We start from the raw sequence: 21,229 nt of genomic DNA, 5'->3' as shown, positions 1-21,229 counted from the left end.
AAATAGGTGAGGCGAATTATTGAAACATGTATAAACATACACAGAAATGGACTTTATAAAGTGGAAACAAACGTATTTTTTTAGGCAGGTTTGTGTGCATGTGCTGATGGTGTACTAAAGTTGTGGTGTGAGAGAGAAACTCGCAACCATTAAACAGCCCATGTGTTTCAGGAAGACAGTGTAGTGTAATACTGATAAACAAGATAATGTAAAGATAATACAGGTGCCCAAAAAAAAACAGGATGCGGTTAGAAGTCAAAATGTGATCATCAGGTTTGACAGAGCAACTGCTGTGTAAAACCTTCACTTCACACTCATGCCAACACAACTTCACCTTTTTTGCTGGCATCATGCGCAGTCTTCAAAAAATCCTGCTCCTCCATGTTCTGGCATGTCTCGAACGACTCAGTAAGAACTGCAAGTCTTTCTTATTGTCCTCCGACCGTTTAATGGAACGTTTACTTCATTTTGGTTTGCTTTATTTGACTTTTTCCAGCACATGTTATTGCCATCATACATGGAAAAAAAGCCCCAGAGAACTCGATGCAGTACATGGCCTCTGTGCAGGACAACAACGGTCACCATGTTTGTGGAGGATTTCTCATCACTGAGGAATTTGTAGTCTCGGCTGCACAATGTGATGACTCGTGAGTAATCAAACATCTTCTGCTTCTGCTTCTCTGACTCATGTCATTAAAACCCATTGTATTGATTACCTCTCATTGATTACTCTTTCAGGAGCCTCACATACGTTGTTCTTGGGAACCACAATCTCAAGAACGGCAATCATCAAAAAATAAAGATTGAAAACAAACTCATCCATGAAAATTACCAACAGGTTGGACTGGGTAATGACATCATGCTGATTAAAGTAAGTACATGCTCATGTTCACAACAGTTTACATGTTGTGTAATTTCCCCTTGTGGGACAATTAAAGGATTATTCTATGTGGTTTTATTATTCAGATTATATCTAAAGAACTATCGTATGAACATAGATATATTTTTTACTTCATGTTGTGTCTCCAGCTGTCTGAGAAAGTTAAACTGGGCCACGGAGTAGAAATAATTCAAATTCCACATGCTGAAATAAACCTAAAAGAAAACCAAGTGTGTCAGGTGGCTGGATGGGGAACAACTAAAACTCATGGTAAACCTGTTGATGAGCTGATGGTGGTGGACGTGTCTGTCATTGACAAACAAGTCTGTAAAGAACAATGGCCTGATCTTCCTGCCAATGTAACCTGTGCAGGTGGATATAAGACAAACAAAGGATTCTGTCAGGTATGTTTTCTGTCCTTTCAGTTTAAACAGGTTTCATGTTCACATATCTTAAAAACATAAACATAATGAACATAAACTGATAAATTAAAATTCTTCCTCCTCACAGGGAGATTCTGGTGGTCCTCTGGTGTGTCATGGGTTTGCTGTTGGGGTTGTTTCTTTCAACTATTATAAGAACTGCAATTACCCCAATAAACCCAACGTCTATACGGACATCTCAAAATACCGTCAGTGTTTCTGAAAACATTTTTTGTGTAAAACACTTAAAATAAAAAGGTTTTTCTTTTCACTATTGAAATGTGAGAATTTCTGATTCTTTCATCTGTTTAACCAAAAACAAAAATACAAACGTATCCCACACTCAATCTGTCATTTCTTTCTGTAACAGCCAAAAGGCTGAATTTTTAATATTATTTCTGCCTTTGTAGTGGACCACGCTTCAGTTTGCCTGTGATGAAAGACATATTTGCATCCTTGTATGTTTTTTTGCTTCTCAAAATTTTAATTCAGTTTTTTCCAATTAAACTGAAGTTCAGTGTCAAATGAAGTAATCAAATTCAGACTTGAACAGCTCTTCTGGTACAGCTTTATCATTTTTACTTTTTTTTTAAATTGGTAAATTATATTCATAATATAATTTTAAGTCTGCAGGTGTTACCATGGATACAGGTCAATGACTGCAGAGCCACATTCTTCTACCAGAAAATGAGAAAATATGTTTCATAACATTTCATTTTTTATATTCCTTGTTTGTTGCTCTATGAATGATGAACAGAAGCGTACTACAGTAAAGCTCAAAAACATGCTGGGTTCAGGGAATGACTACTTTTTGGTATTTAAGTAATATGAGGATTTTGTCGGCTTACTGTCAGATCCAACATGTGCTCGGTGGAGATGCTGTTTGTTTTTACTATAAATGCATTACACAATGCTTGTCCTCGCTCTCACAAGTCACCACCTGATGTTTGTGGAGAGAGGTGATTATTGGCAAAAAGACATAAGATTTGAGGGTAATAGTAGAATGACCTGGTTTGCAGTGGCTTGAATTTTTTTAATACTGCACACACCTGTGCTGGAAGATTTTATCAAACATTATAACAACTTCATCTACTGAAACAGCATGTTCTAGTGGTTCAACAGAGACCCATACAAATCTTCCTCTGAGGGAAATGAGGCTCAAACAACAACACACTAGATTTCATTTATGTGCACTATATCTTACTACAGCTGGAGTACAGATTTATGAGGATGAGGATAATGAATAATAAATTCACATTAATGCTGGAGACGCTGAATGAATGATAATTCAACAGATGAAAAGCTCTGTGAGTGTAGTTCCACTAACCACAGTAATAGTTTCATAACTGTGAGTGTAGAGCATCGACTCTTAATCTAAAACACAAAGGCAAATAAGTATATAAAATTACACATTATACTTATAAAAAAAGAGTCCAAACCTCCAAATTCTACCAACTACATTAGAATGAAATTGTGTTGATATAATTATATAGATATGAGAAGCTCCATTCAACCCAAAAGAGTCATAAACTGGCTGTTAAGCCGGCAGGAGTCAACCCAAATGCAGACTCACAGGCAGGACTTTAACTCTTTAACACTAGCTCTTATTGCTGGATATGAACAGAGGTTGAAAGAGTACTAAAATATTCTACTCAAGTAAAAGTAATATTACTTTGATGAAATTTTACTCAAGTACAAGTAAAATTACCTGTCTAAAAATGTACTCAAGTAAAAGTAAAAAGTAACTAATTTAAAATGTACTCAGAGTAAAAGTTAAATAGTTTTTTTTTGACAACAGGAGAACAATGGGATACAAATCTCAAAGTAGTTGTTTTTTAATTAAAAGAAAAACAAATTAAAGTGCAATGGCAGTTAAACTGGGTAATGGTCACAAGCATTGTTGGTCAAGTTACTTGAAAAAAGTAATCAGTAAGTAATTACTGATTACGGTGGGATCACTCTGATACACGGCATACGATACGGCATCGTGGTGGGGGGCGGCATCACGGGCATCGGCAAAAAAGAAATAAAATTGCTCGTACTCATGCTGCCCCGACATCAGCCAGCGCATATTCGGAATGGCATAGGCACCGATTGTTTTTACATCGCCCATTAGGATCGCCAATGCAGTGATTATATACTGCACGTGCTCCAACTCCAACTATAATATCATAATTATGACTGCAGAGTGTTCGAGCTTATATCTAAATCTAAATCTGTTATTTCCTTGTTACTTCTCTGACATTTCAGGTTGTGTCTCTGCTTTCTTCACTTGTTAGACAAACATTTTTTTTGCATAACACAAAAAGGAAAATAAATATGTAATGTCACAGATTATAGATTTGTATATAGATGATATTTATATAGAGTGTTCTTCCTGATAAGGAAGAGCTAAGAGAGACATATGTGGAACAAAAGTGATTATAGTGATATATATAAGAAGAGTTATTTATGAAAAGCACAGACAGACTGCACAGTAATGAATAAAGTTCATGATTCCCAGCTAAACAATTGTAATTTCATTGACTTCCCAGGCGTAGAACATGCTGTTCCAAACTCTGATTTGTGTTTTTCAAAATATTACAAATGTACAGAAAACTACACAAGAGGCTGAAGGTCTTGGGGGAAATCAGCGCTGTTATTGGCAGTATTGTAAGAAAACAGTGAAGAAACAATAGTTTCTCATTCATTATTCTTCCAGGAATATTCATCCAGTGTTATTTGGGGTGCCCGAGATTTTAAGAAGGCTGATGATCACACAGAGTGCAAGTATTTGCAAACATACTTATTATAATTTAATCTCTGGCTCTCTTCCACAGCGTGTCTTTGGCTGCCTTTCCCTCAGCCTTGTTCTGTTGGAGGTTTCTTCCTGTTAAAATGGAGTTTTTCCTTCCCACTGTTGCCAAAGCGCTTGCTCATCATAGGGGGTCATCTGATTTGGAGGGTTTTCTCTGTATTACTATAGAGTCTTTACCTTACAATAAAATCACAGTGTAATTTACCCCCAGGGTTAAATATTAATTATACTTTAATACTACCTAAAATACTTAGTTGCATCTTGTGAACATCTGCTCTGCCAGCTGATTGAGTGGCTAGTTTTGTACACCTGACCAAGGAACTAGGGATGGGAATCGAGAACCAGTGTTCCAGTTCCTTGTCATTGTTAGTCTGCTTGTCTATCGATCCGATTTATTGGTTCTTGTACTTAAACTGCAATCAACTGGTTTCAGTTTGTGTCTTGAAATGTGAGCGTATGCAGACTCCAGACCAGCAGCCAGAGCCTGAACTTCAACAGGTAACAAACTGATGAGCAGTCAGGCTGCAGCTTCCATTTCTACCTGTTCATGTTTCTAAAGCAGAATCACGTTGATGATCGCTTTAAAACAGGGGTGTCCAACTCCAGGCCTCAACCTGCAGGTTTTAGATGTGTCCTTGATCCAACACAGGCAAATAAATGGCTAAATTACCTCCTCAACATGTCTTGAAGTTCTCCAGAGGGCGGGTAATGAACTAACTATTTGATTCAAGTGTGTTGAACCAGGATTATATCTAAAACCTGCATGAAACCGGCCCTTGAGGCCTGGAGTTTTACACCCCTGCTTTAAAGTCTCTTTGTGCTGGCTTTCATCTTCTCTTTGTGATGTGGGCTTTGTGTTCATACCTAAATACTAAAAGAATGATCATACGTGTCCTCATCAGGATAGGGATTTGTGTTGGTGTGTGGGGCTGTAGCCTCGGGTTAATTTTGTGACATGATGATTGTGAGATAGTGTGTTTCCGGTCATTTTACAGACTAACGTGAAAGTAATGTAACTATTGAATTACTTTTTCTTACTACTAATTCATTAATGCTAATACTTCTGTAAAAAGTGCTTTGTGTAATATGTGTAATACATTAATTCTTTTAAGTAACTACTCACAACAAAGAGGGCACATATCTCCAACATGTACAAACATGTGACCAACAACATGTAATTAATTTGCATGAACGTAATATGATGTTTGGCGATAGTGGTGACTTTCAAAGAGGAACCATTGAGAATTGATAATGAAATCAGAATTGCTAAATTCTTATCAGTTCCCATCCCTACAAGGAACATGACTCAAACACTGTCTCCTCCACACAGTCCTCATTCATAAAACGCTTTCTTAAAATGCCTGAACATTACGGCCAACAGGTGGATTCATATGAGCTAACAAACAGTGAAGAACCAACCAACCAACCCTGTGACGTCATATTCTGTACTGCCACAAGATGGTGCTGCACTCTTTAAACGGAAACTTTAAACTCTTATTTTGAAAATCCAGCTTCACAGACAGAGTTCATGGATGACAGTTTTGGGGGGTTTTTTGTAGTAGGGCTCCATGGTGTAAATTAGACTTAATACGTGTAGTGGTTTATGTCCACTTTAAGCATCTTGGTACCACAAATACCCCAAAATTCTGTAAAAATACAAATAAAACAGCATTATCTAGCTTATTATAATATATTATAGCTGGTTTGGCTTAACATAATAGCTTCATAACTTGATTTAAGTTATGAATGAATTTGGGATGAGTAGTAAGAGTAAAAAATGAGTTATCATGCAAAATACCAACTGATATTTCTGTAATAAAACTACATCTGTGTTTAAAGCATCCGAGAGAAGTCACCTGATTTAAAAACATGGAGGAACACGAGGAGCAAAGTGTAAACATTACAAAAGTCAAATGATATTAAGAGCAGAAAACTGAAGAATGAGTTTGTTTAAGATATTGTGTGAAAATCACCACATAATAAAGGTTTCGGACTCACACTGTAATACAGCATTTATAAAGATATTTATGAGGCCGTCTACAGGTTCAGATCAGAAATGAAGTCAGATTAATAGTGCAAACACACAGTCACTGAGACATCAGCATAAGTGAAAGTGTTCTGAATGTGAACACAGATGTGAAAGATGAGTATGTGCGTAAATGTTTTTCAAGTAACTATAACAACAGCTCATCTGAATGCTGTGGTTTCTGTGTTTTATCTAGTTTGCTGCACTGAGCTGCACTTTGATAATGTCATTTAAATGTGTTAAGTCTTCAGTTTGCCTTCTTTACTTTGCTGTGTGAAAGATCAGAGTGTCAGGGTCCCCGAGCAGCTATGAATTATATTATTATTGTATGTATATTTGGTGTTGCTGTCCTTCTCCTTGTTTGCACGTGTGTGTGTGTGTGTGTGTGTGTGTGTGTGTGTGTGTGTGTGTGTGTGTGTGTGTGTGTGTATCTGTTTCTGCGGGCGCCTTCAGACCTGGTGGGTGTGGCCCTGCTGGCGGACTGGCCACACCCGAAGCCACACACCTGCTGATCAGGCCTCGTCGGGGGAGCTACTTAGGAGAGTCTTGGAGCTCCCACCGACGCGGGATCGTTCCGTGAGACTCCACGTTAGTCACCCAGTTTAGGGTTAGTCGTTTAGTGCATGCCTGCTATTGTTAAGTATCCTGACAGCTGCCGCTATTGTTTCCCGCAGGAGGAGCGTGGGAGGTTCAAAGGGCAGGGAGCACCCGGAGTGCAGACACGGAGCAGAGAGCACAAGGAGGACACGACACGGTAGTCTTGGGAAACACGGGGATTTATTGTTGTTTTGCACCATACACTGTAAATAAACGCACTGTTCGCACACAGAGCACCGCGCCTGGGTCCTCCTTCCCTACACCCCCACGGTCTGCCTGTCAAACCGTGACACAGAGAAAACAAGCCTGGAATGAACAAATCCCAAACTGAGTGAGCAAAAATAGAAATGACGGGGAGAAGGATATTTTTGGCTACAATCTGTTGCTTATTGATTATATGCTGTGTACTGATTTTACTTTCTGTTGTAAGATTGGATGTTGCTTAAGAATGCATGCAACACACTGTAAAACTAAAGCACATTAGGTCATCTTTTTATATGGAAACTACAAAACCTCCAAAAGGGCGGCCGTGGCTTAGGGGGTTGGGAAGCGTATCTGTAACCGGTCGCCGGTTCGATCCCCGTGCTCTCTGTCCTGGTCGTTGTGTCCTTGGGCAAGACACTTTACCCTACCGCCTACTGGTGTTGGCCAGAGGGGCTGATGGTGCGATATGGCAGCCTCGCTTCTGTCAGTCTGCCCCAAGGCAGCTGTGGCTACAACCGTAGCTTGCCTCCACCAGTGTGTGAATGCGAGAGTGAATGAATAGTGGCATTGTAAAGCGCTTTGGGTGCCTTGAAAAAGCGCTATATAAATCCAATCCATTGTTATTATTAAAAGTCAATCCACCAGCTATATTAGTATGAAACTCTCGGGTGCACTGGGCCTGATTACATATAAGGAAGCTTGCAATAATATGAAATAAGTCCCAATTATCAACTTGGTGTCATCTGCTGGAAGAAAGTGAGAAGTAAAATTATATATATTGCATTACTGGCTCAAAACCATATTCTGGTATTAGCAGAAAGCAAACCAGACTTAATTTCTGTGAAGACAGAAGTTTGACGTGACTGTTCAATGAGCAACAACTGGAGAGGAAACACTGACACAACAAAGCTTTAATCTGCTAATGATCTTACTTCTGTTTTCATAGGGCTGGATAACATTTGCTGAAGTACTTACTAAATAATTGATGGTTAAATAGTAAGAAGTTAACTGATATTACACAGATATGTATCAGAAATGCAAATTTAGCAACTGGTTGATTCACACGAGAGAAAGCCAACTAATATATGTAGGTGTGCACGTCTCTCTATGCTGGCACTAGCTTTATTCGCATGTCATCTAGCTTTGAAAATTCGCCTTGTAATCGGAAGGTTGCCGGTTCGAGCCCCGGCTCCGACAGTCTCGGTTGTTGTGTCCTTGGGCAAGACACTTCACCTGTAGCCTACTGGTGGTGGTCAGAGGGCCCGGTGGCGCCTGTGTCCGGCAGCCTCGCCTCTGTCAGTGCGCCCCTGGGCGGCTGTGGCTACAATGTAGCTTGCCATCACCTGTGTGTGAATGGGTGGATGACTGAATGTGTAAAGCGCTTTGGGGTCCTTAGGGACTAGTAAAGTGCTATACAAATACGGGCCATTTACCAAAATGCTGTCAGCAGCATTTTATAATTTATAAATTTGGAAGAAAACAGCAAGTCCAAAAAGAGAGTCTTAAATTACCAAAAAGTCAAAGCAAGTAGCAAATGGTGCTAATATGATGATGATTGAGCCACACAAATGTGTTTCAGACTCATGAGGGACTTTAAACATGATAAAATTCCAAACATAAAAACTTGAGTTGCATAAATAATGTGGTTAGAGGGTAAATTAAGATTGATTGTAATCATACTTGTCAGTGAAGCAAACTGCTGTATAAAAGGTTCACCTCGCACTCCTACAAACACATGGTAACCCTGGCAACTGGTTGATTCACACGAGAGAAAGGTGCTCATTTGACAAAGAACAAATCAAGAATGTGGCCTTGCTGCCTTTTTAGGCAGGTTTCTTAGAATTAAAAGACATTTAATTTGGTTAAAAATGAAGGACTAATTACCAATTTTTGATCAAGATTTTTTAAATTAAGATTAAGATTTAGTGATGTGAGATTTAGAAGTTACTGTAAAAACATGACACTTTGAGAGAATTGCAGTACAAACAATAAGAGACAGAGAGAAGGAAAGATATCTTTACTTCACCTTTATTAGAAAGTAGGAAAAGTAGAAAGTAAAAATAAAGTAAAAAATATTGTTTTGTATCAGTTTTGTTTTTTGTGGGGTCTTTTGGCAGGGAGGGGATGTGTCAAGTACAAATACTGAACAAAACTAAACAAGAAAACATATTTAAAAATTTATCTTTGTGAAAAAATCTGTTCAAAATCCTCATATTCATTTACTGGACATAGTGAATGTCTCTGGGCGACAGACTGGACAGTCTCACTGTTGTTTTACTTTTGTGTGTGCATAAACGGACTAACCACAGGCTGCTATGTGCACAGTCTGTAACAATTAGAGCAAGCCAGCAGTGACAAAGATTCCATAAAATATAACATAATCAATGAGATAATAAAATGATGCTGGTCAAGTGAAAGGTATGAAGTGATAGCTCAGCCGATTAAATAGCATAAAAGCATAAAACATTGTCATCTAGCTTAGCTTATGTGGACTGATGCCTGATGACTTTTAAGACTTCATAGTTTCTTTGATCCACTTGAGTTGCCTCTTTGAGAGAAACGAGTAGACTCCAGGCTTGTAAATGTCCCCACAACCGGCTCCAAAAGAAGTAACTCCAACCAGCTGAAAGCCGCACAGCAGTGGGCCTCCGGAATCCCCCTGCAGCAAGTACATATGCACTGTAGACCTTTTTTTCTCACTTACAGGTGTCAAAACGTCAAAATGGTGCTGAGCTCAATGATTACGTGCTCATATACATTCTTCATACTTACTTGACAGGTATCCGCTGCTTTTTTGCCATTTGAACCAGCACATACCATGTCACTGGTGATTAAAGGTGCGTAGTTGTAATATTCACAAGAGTTACACTTATGTCTGCCGATCACAGTCACGCGGACAGACTTGAGAACATCCGAGGTGTGGTTCTCTTCAGTTATTCCCCATCCAGCAACCAGACACGTGGTGCCATCTGCAGGGTCTTTGACAATTTTGCCCAACTGGAGCCATTTTACTGACTTGGTTGCATATACTGGTTCCTTAAGCTGAGAAATGGTTAAAAAGAAATGTTACATTTTGACAGTGACTATCTATATGCTACAGACTTGCCACTGTGATAAAGTCTGGGTCACTACTTAATAATTCATATATTTTGTTTGGAAAATGGGAAAAAGGTGCAGCGAATTATTGAAACATGTATAAACATACACAGAAATGGACTTTATAAGGTGGAAACAAACTTATTTACATTGTTGTATCTTTGCTTGACCGGCTACTGGACACTGAATTTTATGCTTACCTGGTGTGAGCATGAGGTCATTGCCCACAATATGATTGAAATAGTTAGGATGAGCAAAATGTTTCTCAACCTCTCGGACCTGCCTCCACTCTTCTTCCTCTTTGGCGATGGAGTGCGCTCCCAGGATCGCCTTGCTCATTCTGCAAAAGAAAAACTCAGTGTAGTGATGACACTTCACTTACATCAAAAGGTCAGGAGTGTGTAAAACTGTTCAAATCATAGTTGTGTATTATTACATACGCCTGGGCTATGGCTGTTACTGAGCCTCAGATGGATCTGCATGACACTTTCCTCCAACTGAGTGACAAACTTCAACATTATTAAATGTTATAGATTAAAAAAAAAAGGGATTTTTCTCCACTTGAAGGAGGGCAGGATGTAATCGGTTCTTTGTGTTTGTTTGTCTGTTTGCTAGTTTTCAAGCGTTGTGTGATGTCAGACACAAGTAACAACTCAAGCTGATTTCATGTTGGTGAAAATCAGGTCAAAGCCACATCAAACTTGAAATTGCCCACAATTGTTTATGGATCATCTTCAAACTGTACAACACACTTATTATTTTTTCAATACAAAGCCCTTTGACATCACAATGAGTAAAGATAATAAAATACACAATTTTAGTATGTAATTTTCAAGGTCAAAAGTTTAAAGGTCGTGTTCTTATAAAAGCATAACATTTTAGTGCAACCCCTGCCTGTCAGGAGGAGTTACGCTCTGGGTAAGAAAACACATCAGTTACCTTTATAAAGCTTTATATTGATCATATTTATTTTTGCATTGTATGAAAATCCAGCAATAACATTTATATTGTACTCACTCTAAATCGAGATATTATTGGAGCAGTTTGTGGGTGTGTTAATTATCTCCATCTGCATTACACTTCACATCTTCTGTTGAAAATAAATACTGCAATATTTTGATTTGGAAATTTAGGAAAAGTGAACCTTGGGTTCTTACCCAGTGCAGTGAGCAGCTGTCAGGACCCATTGTGGGTGGATTAATGTCCCCCCCCCCCCCCCCCCCCCCCCCCCCCCCCCCCCCACACACACACACACATAGATTTCTTGCTTGTCAAATAAACCATGAAGGGCAGCAAGTGTGGCTTAACTTCCTTCCTTCCATCTCAGAACCATGACCCAAAACAACAAAAAAAATCCAGTCACATAAGAAAATCAGCAGATTTTTAAGTCAGTAATGTAAACTAAAGTACAAAACATCATTCACCTGACTGGATGATGGAAAGAAGCATGAACAAGATGAAAACACTGAAATTCCTCAGGCACAACATGTCGTCGTACTTCTCGCTGAGCGGATGTTGAATTCACTGAAGTCCACTGTGATCCACAGCTTTACACGCTGAGCAGACACACACACACACACACACACACACACACACACACACACACACACACACACACACACACACAGCCAGTAGTGTTCTTAATGTGTTATAACAATCATCAGTAGTTTTGAAAATAAAAAATATAATTTGCCAATTTGCTCACATGTTAATCATATGTGCTTTTTAATAATCATCATTCATTTTCTAGTTTTACCAGTATTACTGTGAACTGGGTTGAAGCCACACAGTGCCCACAAAATACACTCAACAAAAATATAAACGCAACACCTTTGTTACTGCTCCCATTCCCCATGGGATGGACGTAGAGACCTAAAATTCATTCCAGATACACAATATAACCATCCCTCCCAAACAGTGGTCACAAATCAGTCCAAATGTGTGGTAGTGGGCACATCTGCTATATTGAGATAATCCATCCCACCTCACAGGTGTGCCACATCAGGATGCTGATCTGACATCATGAGTAGTGCACAGGTGTACCTCAGACTGCCCACAACAAAAGGCCACACTGGAATGTGCAGTTTTTTGCGCTATTGGGGGTCTGGGGACCCAGAACCAGTCAGTATCTGGTGTGACCACCATTTGCCTCATGCAGTGCAACACATCGTCGCATGGAGTCTATCAGATTGTCAATTGTGGCCTGTGGAATGTTGGTCCACTCCACTTCAATGGCTGTGCGAGGTTGTTGGATATTCGTGGGAACTGGTACACGCTGTCGTATACGCCGGTCAAGCACATCCCGAACATGCTCAATGGGTGACATGTCCGGTGAGTATGCTGGCCATGCAAGAACTGGGACATTCTCAGCTGCCATCTGCCCTGAACAATGTGAACCATGATTCATCCGTGAAGCGCACACCTCTCCAACGTGCCAGACGCCATCGAATGTGAGCATTTGCCCACACAAGTCTGTTACGGCGACGAGCTGGAGTCAGCTCAAGACCCCGATGAGGACGACGGGCATGCAGTTGAGCGTCCCTGAGACGGTTTCTGACAGTTTGTGCAGAAATTGTTTGGTTGTGCAAACCAATTGTTCCAGCAGCTGTCTGGGTGGCTGGTCTCAGACGATCTTGGAGGTGAACCTTCTGGATGTGGAGGTCCTGGGCTGGTGTGGTTACACGAGGTCTGCGGTTGTGAGGCCGGTTGGATGTGCTGCCATATTCTCTGAAACGCCTGTGGAGACGGCTTATGGTTGAGAAATGAACATTCAATGCACGGGCGACAGATCTGGTTGACATTCCTGCTGTCAGCATGCCAATTGCACGCTCCCTCATTGCTTGTGGCATCTGTGGCATTTTGCTGTGAGACAAAACTGCACATTCCAGGGTGGCCTTTTGTTGTGGGCAGTCCGAGGTACACCTGTGCACTACTCATGATGTCAGATCAGCATCCTGATGTGGCACACCTGTGAGGTGGGATGGATTATCTCAATATAGCAGATGTGCCCACTACCACACATTTGGACTGATTTGTGACCACTGTTTGGGAGGGATGTTTATATTGTGTATCTGGAATGAATTTTAGGTCTCTACGTCCATCCCATGGGGAATGGGAGCAGTAACAAAGGTGTTGTGTTTATATTTTTGTTGAGTGTATATCAGAGATCACCACCTAGTGGTTTAATGTGAATATTGAGTGTCAGTGACACAATGAGGTTAGGATCATAAAAGCAAAGATATTTGATTGATTGTTAAATATCTGATTCTGATTTACAGTGATTTTGATTTTTCAGGTGGAGAATATTTAAATGAGTGAGGCAAATGTGAATTGAAAAGTCTATGACACAAAGTTTCTTGCAAGTTGCACAAAATTTACCATGGAAAAACAAATCCTGTATTCAGCCTGCGGTGGCTGTAATAGCTGCTAATAGAAGAGTTTATTTTTCGGAGGCGAGATGTTATCAGAACGAGAGAGAACTCTCTGTATTGAAACTCTTCACTCAGTCTTCATGCCAAGTGTGTCGGTGAGCCCACTCTTTGCTCCTCACTAACACAGTTTTCATGAAACAGAGCAGAAATAAATCGAGCTCAGCTTCTTTTTCTCAGCAGTGCGCACACAGCGAGCGGCTTCTCTCTGCAGAATCTGTAATTAATACTGTTACTGTGTTAGATGAATGCCTGAATGTTGGCACACGCATGTGGCACGGTAACATTATATCAAAACATACTGATTTTCCTTCAGCCTCCTCTCACTTATCAGAACTGCCTATTTTCAGAGATTACCACTGGACTGAAACCTGAGCTTACACTGGATTATTTTGGTCAGAAGGCCTGCAAACTGCAGCACTTTATTCCTACCTCTGTGCTTACGTTGAGTGTTTGGAACGAGCAAAAGCATCTGGTCTGCTGACCTGAGAGAATGAGGCAGGACATAAGGGTGCAGCAGCTCAGACAGATAACATGAGGCACAGCCATTAATAGGAGATAGGAGGCGATTTTGGAACACGGCCATTGTCTCAGTCTCCTTTTTCACGTTCTTCCTCTGTCCTCCCCTGTGTGGTTTCCAGAAAAATCCTTAAATCTTTATGCAGTCCTTTCAATATGTCGACAATACACACCACACTTTTAATCTTAAAAGGCTTCTTTTTCAGTTTTCCACCAATAAATCTTGAAGTTGCCCTTGAAGTCGGTCAAAGGTGGATGTGAGCCAAATTTAAATGGCTTGTTAACATGACCCCGCTTCACACACAATGTTTTAACAGAATTCATTCGACACTTTTTGAGCTATCATGTTTACAGATGGTATAGCATGTTTCCCTTAGCACTTCAGCTAGACTTTTACAGTCATCTGATAACTCTGCCCTGCCACAAGGAGCCTGTCTTAGTAGTCTACTATCTTTTGTTTCTTCTGCAAAGATGCACTCCACATGTTTACACTTTGCTCCACTCTTATACATGTTCCTCGTTTTTCACGAGGTTCACCACACAGTCATTTCCATCCTTTTGGCAAAATCCAACACCATCAGCATTTCTCTCCTTAACACCATACCTAATCAACACCTGATCAACACTTCCTCATTGCCTCTGCTCCCTTCACCTGCACGGATGTTTACTGCTTCATCCAACTGACTTCAGCATCACATCTTCAATTTCCAGCTTCAAACTCATGAATCTTTCTGACACTCTCTTTACCGCCACAGCACTATTTACATATTCTTCCTTCAAAAGACCATGCTCCATAATAATGCCTTCTACAGAAGAGTCGTAGTGCCCTACTACAGGACAAATCCTGCAACCCTCGCTCCATAAACAGTTCACACAGTGGAAGAAATGGCCCCAAGGAGGCGCTAAATGAAAAGGCATCTCCTTCCTGTTTTTACATTGCTGGTGGACAGATTATGAGCCAAGTACCATGATGTTATTAGTTTTGGTTCAAATATGAAATCAGCAACTCAGTGAGAATTGTTGTTTTGAGCTTTAACAGTGGTGCAAAATGCTTCAACAACCCAGCTTTTTGAAGGTTTAGGCAGGTTTGTGTGCATGTGCTGATGGTGTACTAAAGTTGTGGTGTGAGAGAGAAACTCGCAACCATTAAACAGCCCATGTGTTTCAGGAAGACAACAAGATAATGTAAAGATGACACAAGTCCCCAAAAAAACCAGGATGCGGTTAGAAGTCAAAATGTGATAATCAAATTTGACAGAGCAACTGCTGTGTAAAACCTCCACTTCACACTCGTGCCAACACAACTTCACCTTTTTTGCTGGCATCATGCTCAGTCTGCAAAAAATCCTGCTCCTCCATGTTCTGGCATGTCTCGGACGACTCAGTAAGAACTGCAAGTCTTTCTTATTGTCCTGCGACCGTTTAATGGAACGTTAACTTCATTTTGGTTTGCTTTATTTGACTTTTTCAGCACATGTTATTGCCATCATAGATGGTGAAAAAGCCCCAGAGAACTCGATGCAGTACATGGCCTCTGTGCAGAACAACAAGGGTGAACATGTTTGTGGAGGATTTCTCATCACTGAAGACTTTGTAGTCTCGACTGCACACTGTGATGAACAGTGAGTAATCAAACATCTTCTGCTGTAATCTCTGACTCATGTCACTGAAATGCATTTAAAAAATGTGTTGATTTATTCATTGATCACTCCTTCAGCAACCCCACATACGTTGTTCTCGGCAACCACAATCTCAAGAACGGCAATCATCAAAAAATAAAGATTGAAAACAAAACCATCCATGAAAATTATCAACAGGTTGGACAGGGTAATGACATCATGCTGATTAAAGTAAGTACATGCTCATGTTCACAACAGTTTACATGTTGTGTAATTTCCCCTTGTGGGACAATTAAAGGATTATTCTATGTGGTTTTATTATTCAGATTATATCTAAAGAACTATCGTAAGAACGTAGATATATTTTTTACTTCATCTTGTGTCTCCAGCTGTCTGAGAAAGTTAAACTGTGCCACAGAGTAGAAATAATTCAAATTCCACATGCTGAAATAAACCTAAAAGAAAACCAAGTGTGTCAGGTGGCTGGATGGGGAACAACTAAAACTCATGGTAAACCTGTTGATGAGCTGAGGGTGGTGGACGTGTCTGTCATTAACCCAAGGGTCTGTAAGGAACAATGGCCTGATCTTCCTGCCAATGTAACCTGTGCAGGTGGATATGGAACAAACAAAGGATTCTGTCAGGTATGTTTTCTGTCCTTTCAGTTTAAACAGGTTTCATGTTTACATATCTTAAAAACATAAACACAATGAACATAAACTGATAAATTAAAATTCTTCCTCCTCACAGGGAGATTCTGGTGGTCCTCTGGTGTGTCATGGGTTTGCTGTTGGTTTTGCTTCTTTCAACTATAATGTGAACTGCAATTACCCCAATAAACCCAACGTCTATACGGACATCTCAAAATACCGTCGGTGGATCGACGAGGTTCTGGAAAAAAAAAAGTTTCCGAAAACATTTTTTTGTGTAAAACACTTAAAATAAAAAGGTTTTTCTTTTCACTATTGAAATGTGAGAATTTCTGATTCTTTCATCGGTTTAACCAAAAACAAAAATACAAACGTATCCCACACTCAATCTGTCATTTCTTTCTGTAACAGCCAAAAGGCTGAATTTTTTATATTATTTCTGCCTTTGTAGTGGACCACGCTTCAGTTTGCCTGTGACGAAAGACATATTTGCATCCTTGTATGGTTTTTTTGCTTCTCAAAATTTTAATTCAGTTTTCTCCAATTAAACTGAAGTTCAGTGTCAAATGAAGTAATCAAATTCAGACTTGAACAGCTCTTCTGGTACAGCTTTATCATTTTTACTTTTTTTTTTAATTGGTAAATTATATTCATAATATAATTTTAAGTCTGCAGGTTTTACCATGGATACAGGTCAATGACTGCAGAGCCAAATTCTTCTACCAGAAAATGAGAAAATATGTTTCATAACATTTCATTTTTTATATTCCTTGTTTGTTGCTCTATGAATGATGAACAGAAACATACTACAGTAAAGCTCAAAAACATGCTGGGTTCAGGGAATGACTACTTTTTGGTATTTAAGTAATATGAGGATTTTGTCGGCTTACTGTCAGATCCAACATGTGCTCGGTGGAGATTCTGTTTGTTTTTACTATAAATGCATTACACAATCCTTGTCCTCGCTCTCACAAGTCACCACCTGATGTTTGTGGAGAGGGGTGATTATTGGCAAAAAGACAAGATTTGAGGGTAATAGTAGAATGACCTGGTTTGCAGTGGCTTGAATTTTTTTTAATACTGCACACACCTGTGCTGGAAGATTTTATCAAACATTTTAATAACTTCATCTACTGAAACAGCATGCTCTAGTGGTTCAACAGAGACCCATACAAGTCTTCCTCTGAGCTTCAGTGCAGGGCAATGAGGCTCAAACAGCAACACAAAAGGTTTAATTTATGTGCACTATATCTTACTACAGCTGGAGTACAGATTTATGAGGATGAGGATAATGAATAATAAATTCACATTAATGCTGCAGATGCTGTATGAATGATAATTCAACAGATGAAAAGCTCTGAGTGTACGTGCAGTTCTGCTAACCACAGTAATAGTTTCATAACTGTGAGTGTAGAGCATCGACTCTTAATCTAAAACACAAAGGCAAATAAGTATATAAAATTACACATTATACTTATAAAAAAGAGTCCAAACCTCCAAATTCTACCAACTACATTAGAATGAAATTGTGTTGATATAATCGTATAGATATGAGAAGCTCTATTCAACCCAAAAGAGTCATAAACTGGCTGTTAAGCCAGCAGGAGTCAACCCAAATGCAGACTCACAGGCAGGACTTTAACTCAAAAAACACAGCTCTTATTGCTGGATATGAACAGAGGTTGAAAGAGTACTAAAATATTCTACTCAAGTAAAAGTAATATTACTTTGATTAAATTTTACTCAAGTACAAGTAAAATTACCTATCTAAAAATGTACTCAAGTAAAAGTAAAAAGTAGCTAATTTAAAATGTACTCAGAGTAAAAGTTAAATAGTTTTTTTTTTTTGACAGCAGAAGAACAATGGGATGCAAATCTCAAAGTAGTTGTTTTTTAATTAAAAGAAAAACAAATTAAAGTGCAATGGCAGTTAAACTGGGTAATGGTCACAAGCATTGTTGGTCAAGTTACTTGAAAAAAGTAATCAGTAAGTAATTACTGATTACTTTCCCCAAAAAAGTAATCCCGTTACTTTACTGATTACTTATTTTCAAAAGTAATTAGTTACTTAGTTACTTTTTAAAAACATGATTTACAACCTGAATAGGTAATAAAGCGATAGATCTTTCAGCCCAATTCTACTTTTTCTGCATAATCCATCATATAAAATGTAATTAAATTACATGCCTGCCTGTCTGCTGAATAGATATGTCTCAAAGGCATGACCAGGTGATTGAGAACAGCTGTGGGAGTCAGTTTCCGCCTACACCACACCCCAAAACCCACTGCTCCACCCTTCCCCTGCAGCTGAGCCACAAACCACTCCCACTGCACCGTCTCCTTCACTGACAATGTCAACCTCTGCTGAGAACTCACACAGTCATTCAGATACGATGGTATACATCCACATAGACTTGGAGCAAAACTTCTTTCCCCAAACATCTCATACTCTATTATCCACTTAGGTACCATCACAGCAGGTGAAGTCAATTCATCACAGTCATCACTCACTCAGTCTGACCAACCCGGGTACTACTGACATCATTTGGGTCCTAAATGGTGGAGATAGGACCCCAAGTAAACATTATGAATCCCATATTGAGAGCGTTTCCTTTATAATAAGGAACCACATATTTTTTGATCCCTTGAACTTCTCACTGTCTACACAAACATCACTATATAACTTTCCCAAATCATAATAATTAACAACATCATTATAAATATCAACAGACCAAAAACAGAGAGTGATCAAAATCTGCTGATGCTACCATCACTCCCAACACTTCTTAATGTCAGACCATTAGCAAATAACAACAGGGCTCATAACACAGGGCTTGTTAAATATCGCCCGCTAACCATAGTTTTGGATATTACACAAAAACAGGAGGGACGGTGGGATCGCTCTGATCTTATTATCACATTCTCACACATCACAAACTTACGTTGCTCATTAACACACACTTCTCACGGAATGACCACTTCTCTGCTGGTAATCTGGAGCAGAAAAGCTCAGGTGCCTTGCCCACGTTTCTCCCTGCCCATAGTCTCTCTCATACAAAACGGCGGGGTGGCCACTCTAAAAAACTACAGGTGAACTAACAACTGAACAGAATAAAACCGTAACTATGGGGCCTTTTGTACAAAAAAGATCATGTAAATTGCCAAACATGAAAACTTGCGTCGCATAAATAATGTGGTTAGAAGGTGTTACTTCCTTTTTTAACTCTTATGCTACATTCCTGTACCCCTAGACTGGGGCGTAACAGAAAGTAAATTAAGATTGATTGTAATCATACTTGTCAGTGAGACAAACTGCTGTATAAAAGGTTCACCTAGACACTCAAACACATGGTAACTATTTCGCTGGCATCATGCTCGGTCTGCAGAAAAGCCTGCTCCTTCATCTTCTGGCATGCCTCGGAAAGCTCGGTAAGAAAGCTTTGTTATTATTCTCTGATCATTTAATATGGCATTAACTACATTTTCTTTAGTTTGTTCTTTTACTTGTTTCAGCACATGGAAGTCACATCATAGATGGTAAAAAAGCCCCAGAGAACTCGATGCAGTACATGGCCTCTGTGCAGAACAACAACGGTCACCATGTTTGTGGAGGATTTCTCATCACTGAAGACTTTGTAGTCTCGGCTGCACACTGTAATAAATAGTGAGTAATCAGACATCTTTTCCTGTAATCTCTGACTCATGTCACTGAAATGCATTTAAAAAATGTGTTGATTTATTCATTGATCACTCCTTCAGCAACCCCACATACGTTGTTCTCGGCAACCACAATCTCAAGAACGGCAATCATCAAAAAATAAAGATTGAAAACAAAACCATCCATGAAAATTATCAACAGGTTGGACAGGGTAATGACATCATGCTGATTAAAGTAAGTACATGTTCATGTTCACAACAGTTTTAGATGACATATTTGCGGTCTTATTATTCTAATTACATTGCAACAAAAGAGCAATCATAAGAAAAATGGCATTTTTACTTTATTGTGTTTGTCTCCAGTTGTCTGAGAAGGCTCATCTAGGCCACATGGTACGAACAATTCAGCTTCCACCTGAAGAAATACACCTTCAAGAAAACCAAGTGTGTCAGGTGGCTGGATGGGGAAAAACTAAAACTGATGCTAATAAACCTGTTGATGAGCTGATGGTGGTGGACGTGTCTGTCATTGAGAAACAAGTCTGTGAGGACCAGTGGGGTCATCTTCCTGCCAACGTTGTCTGTGCAGGTGGATATGGCACAGACAAAGGATTCTGTCAGGTATGTGTTCTGTTTTCACTGAAAGTTAAACTTGTATTCCATCAACAAAAGAATCATTTTTTTAAATAGAAAAATTAAAATCTTTGCTCCTCACAGGGTGATTCTGGGGGACCTCTGGTGTGTCAAGGGTTAGCTGTTGGCATTGTTTCTTATAACCACAATGGTATCTGCAATTACCCAGAGGAGCCCAACGTCTACACCGACATCACAAAATACGTTCAATGGATCAACAAAACTGTGACTGGCAGAAACAGTTTGGTGTAAAAGTTCGTCTTTTGCATACTGAAACTTAAACATTTAAGTGGTTTTCTCTGCTTGCTTTGTCATCGTGACCAAAGAATGGAAATAAAAATGCTTCTGACAAGCCACAGTCTCATTTCCTTTATTTCAGTGTCATTGCAAACATATGAGTTAACAAAACAAACAAGAAACTCAGATACTATGTGAAATGACTTTTTGTCAAGTGAATGTTAGATAAGCTAATATCAAGGCTATCACCATTATCCCTTCAACTTCCTGTTTTCACAAAACTACAGTGATGCTGTTAGTGCCAGCTGACCAGAGTCTCTTCAGGTTGTTTTGTTGCTTTAATTAATTTATTATCAACAACAATATAAAATTATGCACAAAATGAACTACTAATGTAAAAAAAATATGTGTTTTTATTTATATATATTTTTATTATATAAATATTCTTTTATTTATTCACTCCA

General features: G+C 39.3%; 2 protein-coding genes across 2 annotated transcripts; both read left to right on the top strand.

The window, feature by feature from the left end:
* Window positions 1-263: 263 nt before the first annotated feature.
* LOC101482529 (uncharacterized) lies at window positions 264-16,705 on the top strand. The gene is made up of 10 exons (XM_004552953.5): window positions 264-408; window positions 497-647; window positions 739-871; window positions 1,030-1,284; window positions 1,391-1,511; window positions 15,228-15,353; window positions 15,441-15,591; window positions 15,687-15,819; window positions 15,978-16,232; window positions 16,339-16,705. Exons 1-10 carry the CDS (start codon window positions 351-353, stop codon window positions 16,531-16,533), a joined length of 1,578 nt encoding a protein of 525 aa, XP_004553010.5. The 5' UTR covers window positions 264-350; the 3' UTR covers window positions 16,534-16,705.
* A 2,873-nt stretch (window positions 16,706-19,578) lies between these two features.
* LOC101464412 (trypsin) lies at window positions 19,579-20,871 on the top strand. Its single transcript, XM_004552693.3, has 5 exons — window positions 19,579-19,667; window positions 19,752-19,902; window positions 19,998-20,130; window positions 20,259-20,516; window positions 20,613-20,871. The coding sequence occupies exons 1-5, from the start codon at window positions 19,610-19,612 to the stop codon at window positions 20,778-20,780; spliced, it is 768 nt and encodes a 255-aa protein (XP_004552750.3). The 5' UTR covers window positions 19,579-19,609; the 3' UTR covers window positions 20,781-20,871.
* Window positions 20,872-21,229: the final 358 nt, after the last annotated feature.

Source organism: Maylandia zebra, linkage group LG23, assembly GCF_041146795.1.
Source record: "Maylandia zebra isolate NMK-2024a linkage group LG23, Mzebra_GT3a, whole genome shotgun sequence".
NCBI classification, from domain to species: Eukaryota; Metazoa; Chordata; class Actinopteri; order Cichliformes; family Cichlidae; genus Maylandia; species Maylandia zebra.
This window is presented reverse-complemented; position numbering and strand designations above follow the sequence as displayed.

What these genes read in the sequence shown, in the direction of transcription:
- LOC101464412 (XM_004552693.3), top strand. Translation starts at nt 19,610, where the DNA reads ATGCTCGGTCTGCAGAAAAGCCTGCTCCTTCATCTTCTGGCATGCCTC. An exon ending in GGCATGCCTCGGAAAGCTCG is followed by an intron (nt 19,668 to 19,751) that starts GTAAGAAAGCTT and finishes TACTTGTTTCAG; the next exon opens with CACATGGAAGTCACATCATA. An exon ending in GCTGCACACTGTAATAAATA is followed by an intron (nt 19,903 to 19,997) that starts GTGAGTAATCAG and finishes TCACTCCTTCAG; the next exon opens with CAACCCCACATACGTTGTTC.
- LOC101482529 (XM_004552953.5), top strand. Translation starts at nt 351, where the DNA reads ATGCGCAGTCTTCAAAAAATCCTGCTCCTCCATGTTCTGGCATGTCTC. An exon ending in GCTGCACAATGTGATGACTC is followed by an intron (nt 648 to 738) that starts GTGAGTAATCAA and finishes TTACTCTTTCAG; the next exon opens with GAGCCTCACATACGTTGTTC. An exon ending in CAAACAAAGGATTCTGTCAG is followed by an intron (nt 1,285 to 1,390) that starts GTATGTTTTCTG and finishes TCCTCCTCACAG; the next exon opens with GGAGATTCTGGTGGTCCTCT.